Below are 16770 nucleotides of genomic sequence, written 5' to 3'. Positions count from 1 at the left end.
TACCAGTTACATTCTAGGCTTTATGCAGTGATCAGAACTCCCATCTCCAAACACCGTCTCCTATCTTTCCAGCTCACTCTATAGTACCCCAACTCCAGCCACACTTTGGCACCACCTGGAACTACCATGCATGGATCCCCCATGTTTTCACTGTCCCTTGCCCCCTTCATACCCTATTTCATTTCCATAGTCAAGCACCACAACATATATCCACAAATCCTTGCACCCATTTCTTGCTTGGCTAAACCACAACCCCAGTTAGATTGATCCAACTCTGCCTACTTCATGTGCCCTCCTGTGCAATGGAGCATGTCTGAAGAAAAAATACACAAACCTGCTGACTGATCTCAAGGGCATCCTTATTGCTGCCTGCTAAGCATTGTTTCCCTAGTTCATTCACTCTCCCTCAACACCGGACAACTATTTCACACTTTCTTTTCTTGCTTCAGATTTTCACTTCTTCCTCCCTCCTCCTTATTCTCACTCTTCCTATTTCAGGGAGAAAAACTGAAGCAATCAGAAAAGAACTTCTCTATAACTTCCCACTATCACATCTACCCACCTGCACCTGTGCCAATAGGTGACCTTCTCTATTAAAATGGCTGAAGTGTCCTTGTTCCTGGCTTAGGTCAACTCCTCGAAATAGGCACTAGATCCCAATCCCTCTCAGTCACGTAAGGCACTGCTCTAGCAAGTCACCTCTCTCTCCTACATCACCAATTTCTCTCTCTCTATTGCATCATTCACACCGGCATAGAATATTCTGTTATTTCTGCCTTCTTTAAGAAATCCTCTCAAATCCATCTTTGAGCAATATCTTAGCTCAGGCTGCTATTACAAAATACTATAGGCTTGGTGGCTTAAACAACAGACATTCATTTCTCACAGTTATGGAGACTAGAAGTCTGATATTGGGGTGCCAGCATTATTGGGTTCTGTTCCTGGCTTGCAGACAGCAGCCTTCTTGCTGTATCCTCACATGGCAAGGAGAGGGAGGGAGAGGGAGAGAGAGAGGGAGAGGGGGAGAGGGGGAGAGGGGGAGAGAGGGAGAGAGGGAGAGAGGGAGAGAGGGAGAGAGGGAGAGAGGGAGAGAGGGAGAGAGGGAGAGAGGGAGAGAGGGAGAGAGAGGTGTCAAATTCTCTCATCTCTTCTTATAAAGGCACTAATACCATTCATGAGGGTACCACCCTCATGACCTCATCTAAACCTAATGAACTTCCAAAGGCCCCACCTCCAAATACCATCACATTGGGGGTTAGGGCTTCAACGTATGAATTTTGGGAGAATACAATTCAGTCCGTAGCAAGTTATCAACCCATTTTTCACCTTCCCTTTATACCAAAACTCTTAAGACAGTGTGTATATTCCCTGTTTTCCATTACTTCATTGAAACTGCTCTTATCAGTCACTAATGCTAAGTCCACATTCTAAATCCAATGGTCAGTTCTCAGTCCTCATCTTAACTTGATTTACCAGCAATAGCTGAAACAGTCTCATCATGTCTTCCTTCTTTAAACACATTCTCCACTTGGCTTCCAGGACGCCACACTCTCCAGGGTTTATTTCTTTTACTTAGGATTCTTTGCTGGTTCCTCCCCCTCTCCCCAACCACTAAACAGTGGAGTGACCCAGAGCTCAGTCGTTGGACCTGTTTTCTGTCGACAGTCACTCCCGTGATAGGTGTATGGAGACGCTCCTACTTTTGATATCTTCAGGCCAGGGCTTTCCCCTGAATCCCAAGTTGATATGATAAACTGTCTACTTGCCATTTCCATTTGGATGTTTAATGGGTACCTTAGACTGAGACCTGATCCTCATCACCTGACCAAACCTACTCCTCTCACATGCTTTCCATATGAGTAAATGGCAAACTTTATTCTTGCATCTGCTCAGGACAAACTTTGGAGTCCTCCTTGATCAGTCCAATGTCTGATCCAGTAGGCAAATTCTGACAACTCTGTCTTCAAAATATATCCAAAAATCCAGTCATTTTTCACCTCCTCCCCTGAAATCATTCTAGTCCAGCAACCATCACCCATCATCTGTCACCTGAACTGCAGCAAGAAACTCCTAAGCCATCTCTCTGCTTCTGCCCTTGCTGTCATCAGTCTATTCTCAACACTGTGGCCAGTATGACCCTGTGAACACAGGGCAGGTCATGTCACCCCTCTGTTCAAAACTCTTCAGTAGATTCCCAGCTCATTCCAGAGTAAAATACAATGTCCTTCCATGACCCACAAGGCCCTATATATTGGCTCCCCCCACCCCACCTCTCTGACCACCTCTCTTAATGCTCATTAACTCTCTGCTTTGGCCACACTGGTTTCCTTGTTGTTCCCTCTTGCCTGAACCACTCTACTCCCAGATATCCAAACAGCTTGCATCCTCATCTCCTTCAGGTCTTTACTTAAACATCATGTTCTGGGTGAGGACCACTCCAGCCACCCTATCTAAAATTACAATCCCTTTTTCTGCCCCCAGAAATGTGCTACTTTTTCCTCCTTTTCCCTTCCTTTTTTCCTCCTTAGCTCTTTTCACCAAATACTAATGCGTTTTATCTTGTTTGTATTCTATCTCCCCATCTAGAAGGTAATCTCCTTCAGAGGCAGGGATTTCTGCCTGTTTTGTTCTGGTGCCTAGATCAACACCCCTCACATAGTAAGCAGTCAACAGATATTGTTGAGCAAATGAATGAATGAAATCATAATAATGAGGGAGACTGTGTCTGTTCTTACTCTCTGTTATATCTCCAGCACCTAGCACAGTGCCTGGCCTGGCACAGAGTGGGCACCCAATTGATATTTGTGGAATGAAGTAAAGGAATGAATAGGATTGTTGTGAAGATTAACTGACACATAAAAGATATTTAAGTATTAATAACAGAGTTACAGGAATGAAGAACCATTATTCCTGTTCATTCCACAATGCAAAGTAACTTAGATGTATCACTTCCTCATAGCAGGAGTCTTGAATTACTCTTTAAAAAAAAAATATATATATATATATATATATATATATATATTTATTTATTTATTTATTTTTGGCTGTGTTGGGTCTTCGTTTCTGTGCGAGGGCTTTCTCTAGTTGTGGCAAGTGGGGGCCACTCTTCATCGTGGTGCATGGGGCCTCTCACTATCTCGGCCTCTCTTGTTGCGGAGCACAAGCTCCAGACGCGCAGGCTCAGTAGTTGTGGCTCCCGGGCCTAGTTGCTCCGTGGCATGTGGGATCTTCCCAGACCAGGGCTCGAACCCATGTCCCCTGCATTGGCAGGCAGATTCTCAACCACTGCGCCACCAGGGAAGCCCCTTGAATTACTTTTTAATAGTGAAGGAACAAGTAGAACTAGATTGAGAATTTCAGATCTTGTTGTAGTTTTGTATTAAAATAATATAAAGCCCTAATAAGGTGAAGTCTCTCCAGGAAGTGGGTAAGGTGACCCACCTACCTACTGGAGGAGTGGGTGGAGTGATGTGAGGCTAGCAGTGACGTACCTGGATGTCCATGGACTCTCTGCTAATAAGGGGAATGACAAGGAGGTGTGGATGGATGGAGACGACGTGGACCTCTCTGATGATGGCTGTGTCCCTTCCACCAGGCAAGCATAACAAATTTGGTGGAGGTGTATGGAAGCAACAACAGGTGGTTCAGAAACCTACAAAGCAGGGCTTTGAGATCCACTAAGGATCTCAATCTATTGGTTCTAGAACGTTTTCCAACACAGTTCATGAGCTGTCCCTAAAAACAGCTGTTAGAAACATCAACACTTCAACCCATCCTCAGCCCTTGAGGTCAGCCCACAGTTATAAATGTGGACCCATGGGGTAAAGTGTATCCATTCAGCACTCACATCAGTTGGGAAACATTACATGGTCGGTGCTACCACCTACTGACCTTTCCACTAGTGCTGGATGGTGGTTTCTTTGGATGACAGGGTGTCAGGCACAGGCCTTTAGCAGGGACTGAGGTTAAAAATCAAGCTTTGTGCACAAAGGTGAGCATGGTACCCTCTTCTGCTAGTGTCTTCTTGCACAGTAATGGGAATCCATCCTTTCTCTGTGAGGCCCCTGTTGTCTTTTGGAAGGCTGCGATAAGACCATTTCCTCTTTCAAGTTTACTTAGGATTTCCCCCTACCCAAACCTTTTAAATATTACTCACCTGGTCACTACAAAGAACCAAGTGAAAGTAGCCCAGAACACCTTAACGTAAAGAACCTGACCTAGAAACTGCCATATGGCCACCAAGGTTTTAGCTCTGAAAGTAAGGGAAGAATGCCGAATCATCCTGCTCCTAGAAGCCAGACTGTAACACATCCTCCTTTCCAGGGCAGATTCATTTCTTCTGTCTTGGTATCTGTCCCTGAGTTTGGGACTATACTTTTTTCTTGAGACAGTTAATTGTAAAGACCTTTGGGTGGTCAAAAAACTTGATTTGCACCAGTGACTCTGCCCTCAGAAAAGTAAATGTGCTTGTCACAAAAACAGTTATGCGTCCAGTCATGATCTCCCCGACACAGCAGCTAATTACAGTACATCTCACATACCTGAATTAGCCTTTAAGGCACTTCACTCAGTCATCCAACAAACATCAACTGAAGGCCTACTATATACCTGTTCCAGAGCATGTATTTGAGGAATACCCAGTCATTTAGGGGGTGAGAGGAGATAAACTTTGTAAATAGATAAATTACAATAAAACATGATGAATGCTATCTTAGAAGGTCTGCACAGTGTTATTCGGCAGCAGATGGAAGAGAGAGATTCCTGGGGGCTGGGTAAGGAGTCAAGACAGACTGGATAGAGAGAAGAGTGCCGAGCTGGATATGCAGGGTGAATAAAAGTTCCCCATGGGGGAGGGAGCTGGACCAGACAGGCATCTCAGGCAGAGGCAATTTCAGTGCAAGGGGCAGGGAGGTCAGTATAGGCTGAAGCATAGGGTGGAGTGGAAGAGAGGAAACAAAAAGGGCTGAGCCCAGAATTACTGAGTGTTGGTCCCAACTGCCAGCCAGCACTATGTGCCCAGACACCCTGACTGATGTTTATCAGATTAATGTGTAAAAAGAACCGAGACCTATGCCTGGCACACGATAAACACTCCACGAATTTTGCTTTGAATATGACTATGTGCATTTTGGTGCCCCATTCACCACCACCCTATCCTCAGGATTGAGAAAAATTAACAAATATGTGTTGAATGAATGAAGAACTTGTGGTTTCTAAGAAGGAAATGGCAATGGAAAGGATTCTCATAATGCTACATCCAGCAGGAAGGTGAAGGGAAAGTGTTTTCTACAGGATTGCTTCAGTCACCTGAAGGTCATTCACTCTTCCCAGTAGTCTCCCCCACTCAAATCTATGCTGGGTAGGGCAGACCACTGGGTTAAGAAGAATAACCATAAAACCTTACATGTGCACAGCTTCTTCAGCTTACTTGTATTATCTAGTTTAAAATAACTGCAACCTTTAAATCCCAAACTTTTAACCTCTTGTCTGAATCCTATTTCAGATATAACCTGAAAGTCTCATCTCTGTATTTGAGTTCCCACTAGCCTCCACCGAGGGAAGATTGGCAATGAATTTTAGAAACTGGTAGAGTCACTGCCCATACCTGTCCCAAACTGACCCCTTCATCTACTCCCACACGAATCTCAAGAAAGAACAGAAAGGAGCCTGAGTAAAGGTGGTACCTTAACTTCCTAAACTATCACATTACTTTGCAACATCACTGTCTAGCCTCAATTTAATATAATTTAGTTCAGTTCCACATCTGATGTCCTAAGGCATACTTATTCCATTATCACTGGCTGGGAATTGGGAGACCAGGTTTTTAAATGTCAGTTTGCTGCCAATTAGCTGGATGGCACTGAGCAAGTCACTTCGTTTTTTTTGAGCACCAGGTTTTTCATTTGTAAAATGAAGGGGTCAGAATGGGTGATCCCAAACTCCTTCCCAGCTCTCACAATAATTCTCAAATGGGAAATAGCATCGATGTCATTGTAACTCTTTCTGTGTTTTGAAGCTAGTAAGTTCTAGAGTTTATTTCGGAGGAATAATTTGGTTCAGCAAATTACCAACAGTTTTCTACAGTTGACTCTAGAAGAAACTGGGAAGTAGACTGCATATCTTTATTCATTCAAAAATATTTCTTCAGTGCCTATTAAGGTGTGAGGCACTATTTAGACACTGTTACAGCCCTGAACAAAGCAAACGAGCTCAGTCTTCTCATGGAATTCACTTCCTTGTGTTTAATTAATCCCCCCACGCACCAAATAAATCTTTTGACTGCTTTGGACAGCAGAAACAGTGATCTAATAGGTTTGTTTTATGTGTTGTGATTTGTGTAGGGCAATCTCTGAATTAGCAAAAAAATGAAAACTGCTTCAAAAAATCCCTGTCTTCAGTTTCTCCATCAACTAGGTAAGTTTAAAAAGAAGTAACTCCTCGTTTCTGAATAGATTGAGATACATTCACACATGAATTCCAGAAAAATTTTAAGACACTAAACGAAAGGGGTGAAATGTTTCCTGCAGCATTAGAATTTAATTTTCTCTTTTCCTATGACTGATTCTTTAACATGGGGTTTTAGATACAAAACAAAGAGCATTTCCCTTCTCCTTCACAGAATGCATGATGGGTCTACAAAAAGGAACATGATGTGGAATGATGTGCGTGTATCTCAAAAAAGGCATCTTTATAGGCTGTAAAACAAATAAAGAGCAAACTCTTGGTGTGGAAAGATGTATATACTAGATTTAGATCAGTAAAATATAACAGATTATTCCATTTATGTATGGTACTGATGCAGAATTTTAGAGCTGGAGGAACCCTAACCCTTAGTTTTATAAATGAGAAACCTGAGATTCAAAGACATAAAGTGACTTGGCCAAGGCAAAGCCAAGATACTCATTAGCAGCAAAGTTGTAATAAGAATCCAATTCTACTGATTCCCTGTCCAAGAATTAGTTTTATATTAACTAACTGAGAGTTTTAACAAATCAAGACTAGAGAGATGGTGCCCTTTATGGCTGACAGCCATTGTTTTAGACTAAATGTATGATACCTGATGTCTGTAGTATATTTCTCCAACAGACTATACAATCTGGTATTACTTATGAAGGGTTTAGATAAATTTATGGATGAAACATCCGGGACAGATATGTTCTTCCAACAGACTATACAATCTGGTATTACTTATGAAGGGTTTAGATAAATTTATGGATGAAACATCCGGGACAGATATGTTCTACTTAGAAACAGGTCACATTCAAAATCTCATTCCTAAATAGCCTGTTCAGAATTTGGAACCCCTTTCCCCTGCCAAAGAAAAGTAACAAATTATGAGTTAATTTAACTAGGCGTGATTGAAATAATATGAATGGTATTCCAAGGAGCACTCTCACTGGGCCCAAAGCCCCTTGAGTCCTGGACCCCCCTGAAGTGACTGGATACCTCCAGACTGGAGGCTGGAAAGACTCAAAACTGCAGGCCAGGGGGAGGTTCCTAAGCCAGGATTCCTAAGTCAGAGACCGTCTGTATTAGGATAGTTAAGAATATCTAAAAACATACGTAACCTCTTGAGGTCATGGTCACAGATGATAACCATGTCTTACCCCAAAAAATCTCTTGGACACAGCAGTGGAGAAATCGGGGAGGCCAGAATGGTCTGTACCTGAAATCTTGGCTTTTCTGGAATCGGAATTCAGTACTTTCAGGGAGGAGGATGAGTTTAAAGAAAATCCATCAAAGGTCTTTCCCACTTTACACTCAAGAGGTGACTCCAATCTTTCTCAGATTTCTCCCCATCTGCAGGTTCGTAGCTTGGGAATAATATTCTATGTAGTGCATTAACGATGCTTAGACACTCTTGGAAAACTTTTAAAAACATTCATCCTAATGGCAATTTTGTAAATTTAGTGTGGGCTTCTATAAATCTAAACTGACAGCGTTATCAGTGAGAGCACAATTGGCTAATTTGGGGTTAGCTTGATTTTCTTCGGACCTCCAGGAAGCTTCAGGTGAATTTCAGGTCCTTCCAAACTAAGTCTCCTAAGTGAATTAAATCCTGTTCTCAAATCTTGGCCTCAGGGCAGATGCTGGTGGTCAAAGAAGGTCTCAAGGTTAGGGGCTTTCTCTAACCCAAAGAGGTCTCTCAGGGGAGAGCGGCAGGTTTGGAGGCCCGTTAGGAGATTTGGCCTGGGGGGGCCCGGTGCGCGCGCCCACCCGCTGGCTCTCGGAGACCCCGGAGCGCCTCCCCGCCCTCCCGGGCCCACCTAGCTCACCAAGGTTGCCGCCGACGATGGTGACGGCGATCTGGTCCATGAGCACCGCCCGGAAGCGCACGTCCTGCTCGGAGCAGCGCTGCCGGAGGGCGCGCAAGATCTGCACCTGAGGGTAGTCCTCGCGGATGCGCCGGTCCGTCAGGAACCAGAGCTGGGAGCACATGGCGGCCAGGGCGGCGGCACCCGGCGGGTCGCGGGCCCCCTCGGCGCCCCGGGCCGCTTGCTCCGGCTGGCGGGCGGCCAGCGTCCCGGGCGAGCGCGCGCCGCCACTCAGCTCCCGCCGGTGCGCCAGGCGCCTCTGCAGCCCTGACCCAGCGAATCTGCCCGGCCACTCAGCGCCGCCGCCGATCTCGGCCAGCCAATCAGCGCGCGGCGCCGGGCACGGGCCGGCCGCGGGGCCAGCTGCAGAGGCGGCCGCGGAGGGGCCCAAGCTTGCAGCGGCCGGGAGAAGGGACCCGCTTGGGGCTAGCGGCCCCGGGCAGCCCCGAGCGAGGAGGGCGGCGGGGAGGCTGAGGGAGGGCATCCTCTACCCCGCGCTGGACCTCGCTGGGCGTGGCGCTGCCGGCCGCGGTGGGGCGGCCGGAGCGGGAGGGGCTAGGGCGGCGACCCAGTGAAGCCGAGAGGGTGTCCGGGCTGACGGAATAGTGGTCCGCAGCGGGCAGCGGGATGCTTCCCAAAGGCCGTCCCGAGCACCCAGGGGCTGGGAGCATCGGCGGACCCCTACAGAGCCTGGGGCACGGCCTCGGGGACGTCCCAAAGGAGACTCCGGTGCCTGGTGAAGGTCACACAGCTAGGCCTCCAGGTGGACCCTGGCCTTGGAATGCTCTGCCCAAATCCTGGCCTGGAGCTGGGGTGGGGATTGAGGGTTCAGATAATTTGAAGGTGCGTTTCTCAGGGTCTCAGGTTTTCTTTCACTGGACACCCCCTCCCAGGATGCAGCGGTTCTGGGCCTGCACAACCTCAATGTGAAGAAAATGGACTCCTTTTAGTTAGAAGGACCACCAGCTGGTCTTCCCCCATCCCCCCAGCCCGTACAACTGAGTCATCTTTAAACACTGTCCTCGGTCCTAGCCAGTCGCAAATTCTGCCAGCAAACAACTATGTTTGAATCCAGACTTTCCTCTCTAAATAACTGAAAGACCGAAGATAGCCATCTTTGGAGATTGCATTTGCTCTTCTGGCTCATTAAAATATTTGTCTTTTTTTTTTTTTTTTTTTTGGCTTAGCGGGGCAAGAGGAATTTCAAAGCAGGCCAAACTGATAATTTAGAAATGGGGTAAGATATCTCAGGTAAGGTGTAGGCTTCACTATATATATTTTGCAGGTGTGTGCATTTACCCACTTGATGTGCCATTGGAAAAAATCTGTCTAAATGGAATTTCAAAAATTAATTATTTTGCAAGCAATGTTAAGTAAATCTTTTTGTGTTGCAAAATACCCGCCCCCTCATGAATGTATTTTCTTAAAGTAGCAGTAACTTAGTGCCCTATGACTTAGTAACTTTCAAAACTATCTTCTAACCACAGATCAACTTGGGCACTAGAGGCTCTATCTTGTACCTTGACCATTTCCTTGATGTCCTATGGTATATATTTTGTACACCCTGATGCTTTCTACTTGCTTCTGCAGGATCATAATACATAGGATGTCTATGAGATGATCAGAACCATAGCTGTCTGGAACGATAATTTGTATATGAGTCACTAAATTTAGAAGTTGCTTACAATCCATTTTCATAGTCATCTTCATAAGTCGAGAATGTTTAATTCATATGCAGATGGATGCCAAGATCCCCAAAACCCAAGCTTGAGGAGAACAGGATCTGAGGATCCAGATGTTGTGATCACTTCTTCACTGTCTTTGCTCACCCTCCCTAGAAGGTTGCTAACACCGCTGTGATCTCCCTTTTCTAGGATGGGTGATAAGTGAGAACCTGGGACAGTGGCATATCCAGTTAGGACATAGCTAAACTTATGTTGGTATGTTTTGTTCTATTATCAAAATGATCAAGCACAGAGGTAACTGCCCCAGATTTGGGTTATTTTCTAAGATGTATTACCTTATATAATATTTCTCCATAGATGACTCCCAAATTCAGTCCCCTGACCAGGGATCGAACCCACGCCCCCTGCAGTGGAAGCACAGAGTCTTACCACTGGACTGCCAGGGAAGTCCCCAAATTCAATTTTAACCCTGACGCCTCCTGAGCTTCAACAATATAAAACCATGCTGTCCTGCCATCACCTCAATGTCCCTAGAGCTAAACTCATTCTTTTCCCCTTCATTCCAGGTTCAGCTGTCTTAAACAATAAGGAAAATGTATTATCTCCTGTAACAAGAAATCCAGGTAGGTCAGTTCTAAGGTTTATTCATTTAACAGCTCAGTAAATTTATCAGGGACCCAAATTCTTTCCATCTGTTCACTCTGACTACCTTAGGCCAGTGCCCCTCATAGTTACAAAATGGCTGCCATAATTTCAGCTGACACATGCATACACACACTGTCCAATGGAAGTAGAGAAACTGTTTCTTTCCCTGTGTCTCTCTTTATTAGCAAGGAAAACCTGTCTCAGAAGACCGCAAGCAGGCTTCTCACACTCTCCCACATCTAAACCAGTCACCAGCAGAGAGTAAGAAGCCATCATGAGTGGCTTAATGTAATCATGATTTACCCCCTGTGGCTGGGAATTGGAATCTCACCAAGCACATGTAGAGTTAGGTGAACACCTGGGCAAATTTGGGGTTCTCTTAGGAATAAAGGGAGAATAGATGTTGGGAGGACAAACAATGGTGTTTGATACAGATGGCAATAAGGTAAATGTATCAGGATAAGCCAGGTTAAGCTGTGGTAACAAGTGATTCCAAAGTGGTTTACAACAACAACGTTTTATTTCTTGAAATACTGTACATGCCCATAACAGGTCAGTTTGGCGTATTTGAGGTTGTCTTCATGCCAGGACCCAGGCTGATAACGTAACCTTTTTCTGGAACAATGTTGGTCTCGTGGAAGGGGGAAAATGATCACGGTGAATCACACGCTGGTTCTTAATGTTTCTGCCTGGAACTTTTACATGCTAGAGTTCACATTTTCTCGGTCAGAACAAGTTCATCTGGCCAAGTCTGACATTAGTAGGGTAGCAAAGTATTATCCTTTCCTGGCAAGGGCAACAAAAATTTGTGAAAAACTATAACCAACAATATAGTCTGCCACACTCAAGGATGAGAAATAGCCAAATCCTACTCTGCTAACGTCTCTCCTTCCTTTAGGGTTCCCAGGGGAACTATATAAAAGAAAGAAATTGGAATAGAAACCAAAGGCTCATTTTATTCATAACTCAGCTAGCACACAATAACCTCTAGAACAGAACTCTGCCAAAAGACCGAATCATATGGCTTATGGGTAAGGCTGAAGTGAAGCTTCGTAATTCCCTGCTCCGCCTCCACCCTCTAGATTTTGGGACTATCATGCATAGGCATGCCTGTGGAAAGAGGGGAGAAGATGATCAGATCTGTGAGCAGACCAGCTTTACTCAACCAAGTGAGGGCCAAATGGAAACTGGGCTGGTCCTACCTGGAGCAAGAACAGCACTCCTGACCATGTGCCCTTTCAACACAAAGTGACCCAACCACCAGTAAAATGTGAACTCGTTGGTGTCCTGGGCTCTGACCAATCAGATTAAAAACTTCTTCCTTCTGAAAGTAGCCAGTCAGAGGACAGGGCAGAGGAAAAGGGAATTCCTTCCTATGTTCTCACATTCTCAATTTTGTTCTCTCTTAATCCATTAGGAAGATGGGTAGAAAAGTCTTCTGCCAAACAAATGAACATGCCTTGTCTATTTGCCTCCTCAACTAGACTGTAAGCCTCTCAAGAACAAGGGCCAATGCATCATGCATCACTGTTTCCACATATGGTAGGTACTCAAGTATCTGTTGATAAAGTTAGGACTGTCGTGTAAAAGACATCACTGCAATTTCCATTGAGAAAACTGTGGTCAGTTACAGATATACTAGGTTTTTGTAACCTGGGATTCTGGGGCCCTATTTCTTATCTTACTTCCAACCTTCTATATATTGGCACAAAAGGGTACTGACATGTGGGTCTGGACAGTGGAAAGAAAGTGAAAGTCTTTGTAAATATTACACATGACCCCAAGCAGATTGATATGTCAGGTTAGAAGATCAAAATTCAATTGACCTCAATAAATTAGAGAAATGGTCATCAATAACAGGTTAAAGTGCACTAGGATAAATGGAAAGTGGTACATTGAAGGAGCAAAAGAAGCATCACACATGTTCAAGAGAGAAAAACTGGCCGTGCAGGAATGTGGCCAAGAAAGACCTGATAGTTGTGGCAAACCAATAACAGAATGAATAGAAAAATGGTGGGCTATATTAACAGAAGTCTACAAGGCCAAATTCATCTTCATATCCCTGGGACCTAGCACAGTGCCTGGCACACAGTGCATATTGATAAATAGTTTTTGAAAAAAATTGTGTGGCTTTGGTCAGATTGTTCATGCTATTCTGTCCCTCCGAAAGCCTTTGCATGATCAATGCCTATCTACTCTTCAAGACCCAGCTCAGATACAATTCTTCCATGTTATCTTTCCCAGAATTTACCTTACCCTCACCTAGAAGAAAGCTCTCCATTTCTGAATCCTCATAAGCAGTTAATAACTGCTAGCTTACATTAATTATAATTAATATGTACTTAATTATAATTATGAAATATAATTAATTTTATTCTAGTCATGGGCTCTCAGTAATTATTGGGTGAATGGTAACTCTCAGATTATGACAATCCAATATACATAATTTCAAAATTATAGAATTAATGACTAAAGGAAGCGGTCTCAAATTCTAGAATTTTGCATTACTGGCACTGACTCTCTCACTTTCCTTGGTCTAGTAATCCAGATGTCAGCTTTTCCCTCATCCTCTTATTCACGCTCCCACCCCTTATTCCCTCTCACACCAGGGTCTAAAGGAACAAGGCAGAATTTACTGAAGGGGAGACACGATGTACATCTTGTACACTGCAGTAATTCACTTGAAAATACCCTACAACACACCTCTTTTTTCAGAGTACTCTCTGCTTCTGCCAGTACGGATCTTTTTCCACTCCACTCCCCAGCCTCCAGTCTTGTTGCTCTTAACTTCCCCTCCCAGAGTCCTATGCAGATTCCTCAACCTTTCGTTATTGGGAGGAATGCATTTTACCCCAGCTCTACTTCCAAACTTGCGCCCCTGATGAGTTACTGTTTAGCAAAACAGGCCTTTCAATTAACAGATCCATCTTCTTCAGGAAATAGAGGGGGATTATAAATAATTTTTCCCTGTTGCAGATACAATTAACACAAAATGACTAAATGGGGTTAGTCAACGAAGTCTTCATTGGAAGCTTGTTGTAGTCAGCTTTTGAAGATGACAGTAGATACAGCTTTGCAGGGCAGAGTGCAAGGAAGACATTCAGGTGGTTGCTAGCTGCTATCTGGCTCTGGATGAGCTAGGCTCTAAGAACCAGGTAGAAGTTTATAGTTTTCAAGGGGCTTTCCCTATCTCTCTTGAGACAAGGCTGCGTAATTGCTTATCTTGCTCTCTGCCAGCCTTAGCCTCACTCAGTTATAATCATTAAAGATAGATGTTTGTTGTCTCAGTCTTTCCTAGTTCCTTAGCCATTTCTGACAAGTCAAGGATTATATTAGAAGCCTCAGCACTATCTTTCCTTTCCTCTCATGTTACGATACAGGCTATGCTGCTGTAACAAAGACACTCTACAAGGAATTTATTTCTCTCTCACTTAATAGTCCAGTAAGGTGGATGTCCAGCATGAAAAGGTAGCTTTTTCCCCTTGTTCAACATGGGACCCAGGTTCCTGCTCCAGCGGTGTGGTCATTGTTGGCATGTTTGAGGCTGGCTTTATTAACCATATCTGTGTTCCAGACCTCTGGAAGGAGAAAGAAAAAGTGGAGACAAGTAGCTTCCTTTTAATAGTGTAACATGAACATTATACTCCTAACTTTCATTTACATCCCAAGAACTTGGTCACATGGTCACATCTACTGCAAGGGAGGCTGGGGAATATATTCTTTAATTGGACAGATATGTGCCCACCTAAAATTCAGTGGAGGGGAGAAGGGGTTCTGTTACTAAAAGGAAGAGGAACTGGAGGGGGGGATGATGAGTGGTTTCCACCATAGCTCCTTACCCCTGTGTGAGATAAACTTCTTAGCATGGCATAAGTGACCCTATGGACCTTCGGCTTTCCACTCTAATAGTATAGAATTCCTTGAACTGCCCTGAATACGGTTTTGTGTGTCTCACCTCCATGACTGTTCATGGTAAATCTTGCTCGCCTTTCTTTGCCTGCTACAACCAGCTCAAGCAGCATCTTCTCCAAGAAGTCTTCTAAACCTTAGTTTGGCACGAGTGAACCTTCTTTGTGTTCTCATAGCGCACTATGCATTCCTCTCCTTTGGCACTTGTCAAATTCCCCCACTATCAGCACAAGCTTGAAATCCTCTCTTTATGGCTCCCTTTCCATCTAGATTGTAAGCAACTTGAGAGCAAATATGCTCTGTCTCAGTCTTATTTGTATCCTTAGTACCTAACTGTGCTAAATTCCTTTTGCCCACCAGTGGGGAAAATAACTTGCACTATCGCCTGACCCCCTGCATGCCCACTGAGTTGTGGCTTTCATCTGTAATGGCCAGACTGTATACGTGGGCCTTCTTTCCATTTGGATGGAAGCACTAGACTGAAACCCCTGCTGATCTAGGATACTGATCCTCTTGCTAGATTTTGTGAATTCCTGCCTCTGGGGGGCCTAAGACCTGTTTTGTTACTCCCTAGGGGCTGACTGCTAACCCAGAACCAGGGCATGACCCAGCCATGGCTAGGTTAGTTTCCCCCAGTTCTGCTCCTAGTGGGCTCTGGCTATTTCCCCCTTATCGCTGGTTCATCCTGCTAAGGCTTTATCATGCCTGACCTATGAATGAATTTGCCCATGTTAGGATTAATAAGTATTGTTGATACCTTCTGTTTGAAGCTAACTGGTCCAAGATGGGAATGGATTCTCAGATTTGTGGCATATCACTGACACAAAATGCAATTTGTATAGGCTTTCTTTAGATGAAGAGATAAATATATATATATATATCTTAAAACATATGTATCTTCAAATATATGTACCTTTAAAATATGAATATTTGAGTATGCAAAACCAGTATATTGAGAGGGATACTCATTTGGCAAATATTCTTTATTTCACAAAAGGATTGATCAGTCTTAGGAATTAATCTCTCTCTTTTTTTGGTATAACTTTAGTCATTGTTCAGTGAGGCAGCTTATGTCTGTCCTGGAGAATATTCCATGTGCACTTGAAAAGAATGTGTATTCTATTGCTTTTGGATGGAAAGTTCTGCAGATATCTATTAAGTCTATCTGTTCTAATATGTCATTTAAGGTCAGTGTTTCCTTATTGATTTTTCTGGCCATTGATGTAAGTGGGTGTTAAAAGTCCCCTACTGTTATTATGTTACTGTCAATTTTTTTCTTTATGTTTGTTATTATCTGCTGTATGTATCTAGGTGCTCCTATGTTGAGTGCATATATGTTTACAATTGTTATATCTTTTTGTTGGATTGATCCCTTTACCATTATGTAATGTCCTTCTTTGTCTTTTGTGACAGTCTTTGTTTTAAAGTCTATTTTGTCTGATATCAGTATTGCCACCCCAGATTTCTTTTTGTTTCCATTTTCATGGAATACATTTTCCATCTTCTCACTTTCAGTCTTTGTGTGTCTTTAGATCTGAAGTGAGTCTCTTGTAGGCAGCATATACATGGGTCTTGTTTTGTTTTTGTTTGTTTGGTTTTTTTAATCCATTCAGCCACTCTATGTCTTTTGATTGGATCACTTAGTCCATTTACGTGTAAAGTAATTATTGATGGGTATGCACTTCTTGCCATTTTGTTAACTGTTTTCTGTTTGTTTTTGTAGTTCTTTTTGTTCCTTTCTTCTTGTTTTGCTCTCTTCCCTTGTGATTTGATGACTGTAGTCTCTATTGTTATGTTTGGATTCCTTTCTCCTTTTTTTGTGTGTATCTATCATAGATTTTTGATCTGTGGTTACCATGAGGTTTATATATAACAACCCATATATATGTGATTATATCAAGTTGATAATCTCTTAAGTTTGAATGCATTCTAACAACCCTGCATTTTTACCCCTTGCCCCACATTTAATGTTTTTGACTTCATATTTTACATCTTTTTGTTTGTGTATCCCTGAACTACTTATTGTGGATATAGATGATTTTACTACTTTTGTCTTAACCTCCTGACTAGCTCTATAATTGGTTGATCTACTACCTTTACTGTATATTTGCCTTTACCAATGAGATTTTTCCTTTCAAAATTTTCATATTTTTGGTTTTGGCCTTTTCATTTCCACTTAGAGAAATCCCTTTAACATTTCTTGTAAAACCAGTTTA

At 43.4% G+C, this 16770-nt stretch overlaps 1 protein-coding gene across 1 annotated transcript in view; it reads right to left on the bottom strand.

The window, feature by feature from the left end:
* The window catches only part of RIMKLA (ribosomal modification protein rimK like family member A), a 28636-nt gene extending 20197 nt beyond the window's left edge, over window positions 1-8439 (bottom strand). The window contains exon 1 of the mRNA XM_060082772.1: window positions 8277-8439. Within this exon, the coding sequence (XP_059938755.1) occupies window positions 8277-8439 (163 nt within the window). The remainder of the gene's footprint in view (window positions 1-8276) is intronic.
* Window positions 8440-16770: the final 8331 nt, after the last annotated feature.

Source organism: Mesoplodon densirostris, chromosome 2, assembly GCF_025265405.1.
Source record: "Mesoplodon densirostris isolate mMesDen1 chromosome 2, mMesDen1 primary haplotype, whole genome shotgun sequence".
NCBI lineage: Eukaryota > Metazoa > Chordata > Mammalia > Artiodactyla > Ziphiidae > Mesoplodon > Mesoplodon densirostris.
This window is presented reverse-complemented; position numbering and strand designations above follow the sequence as displayed.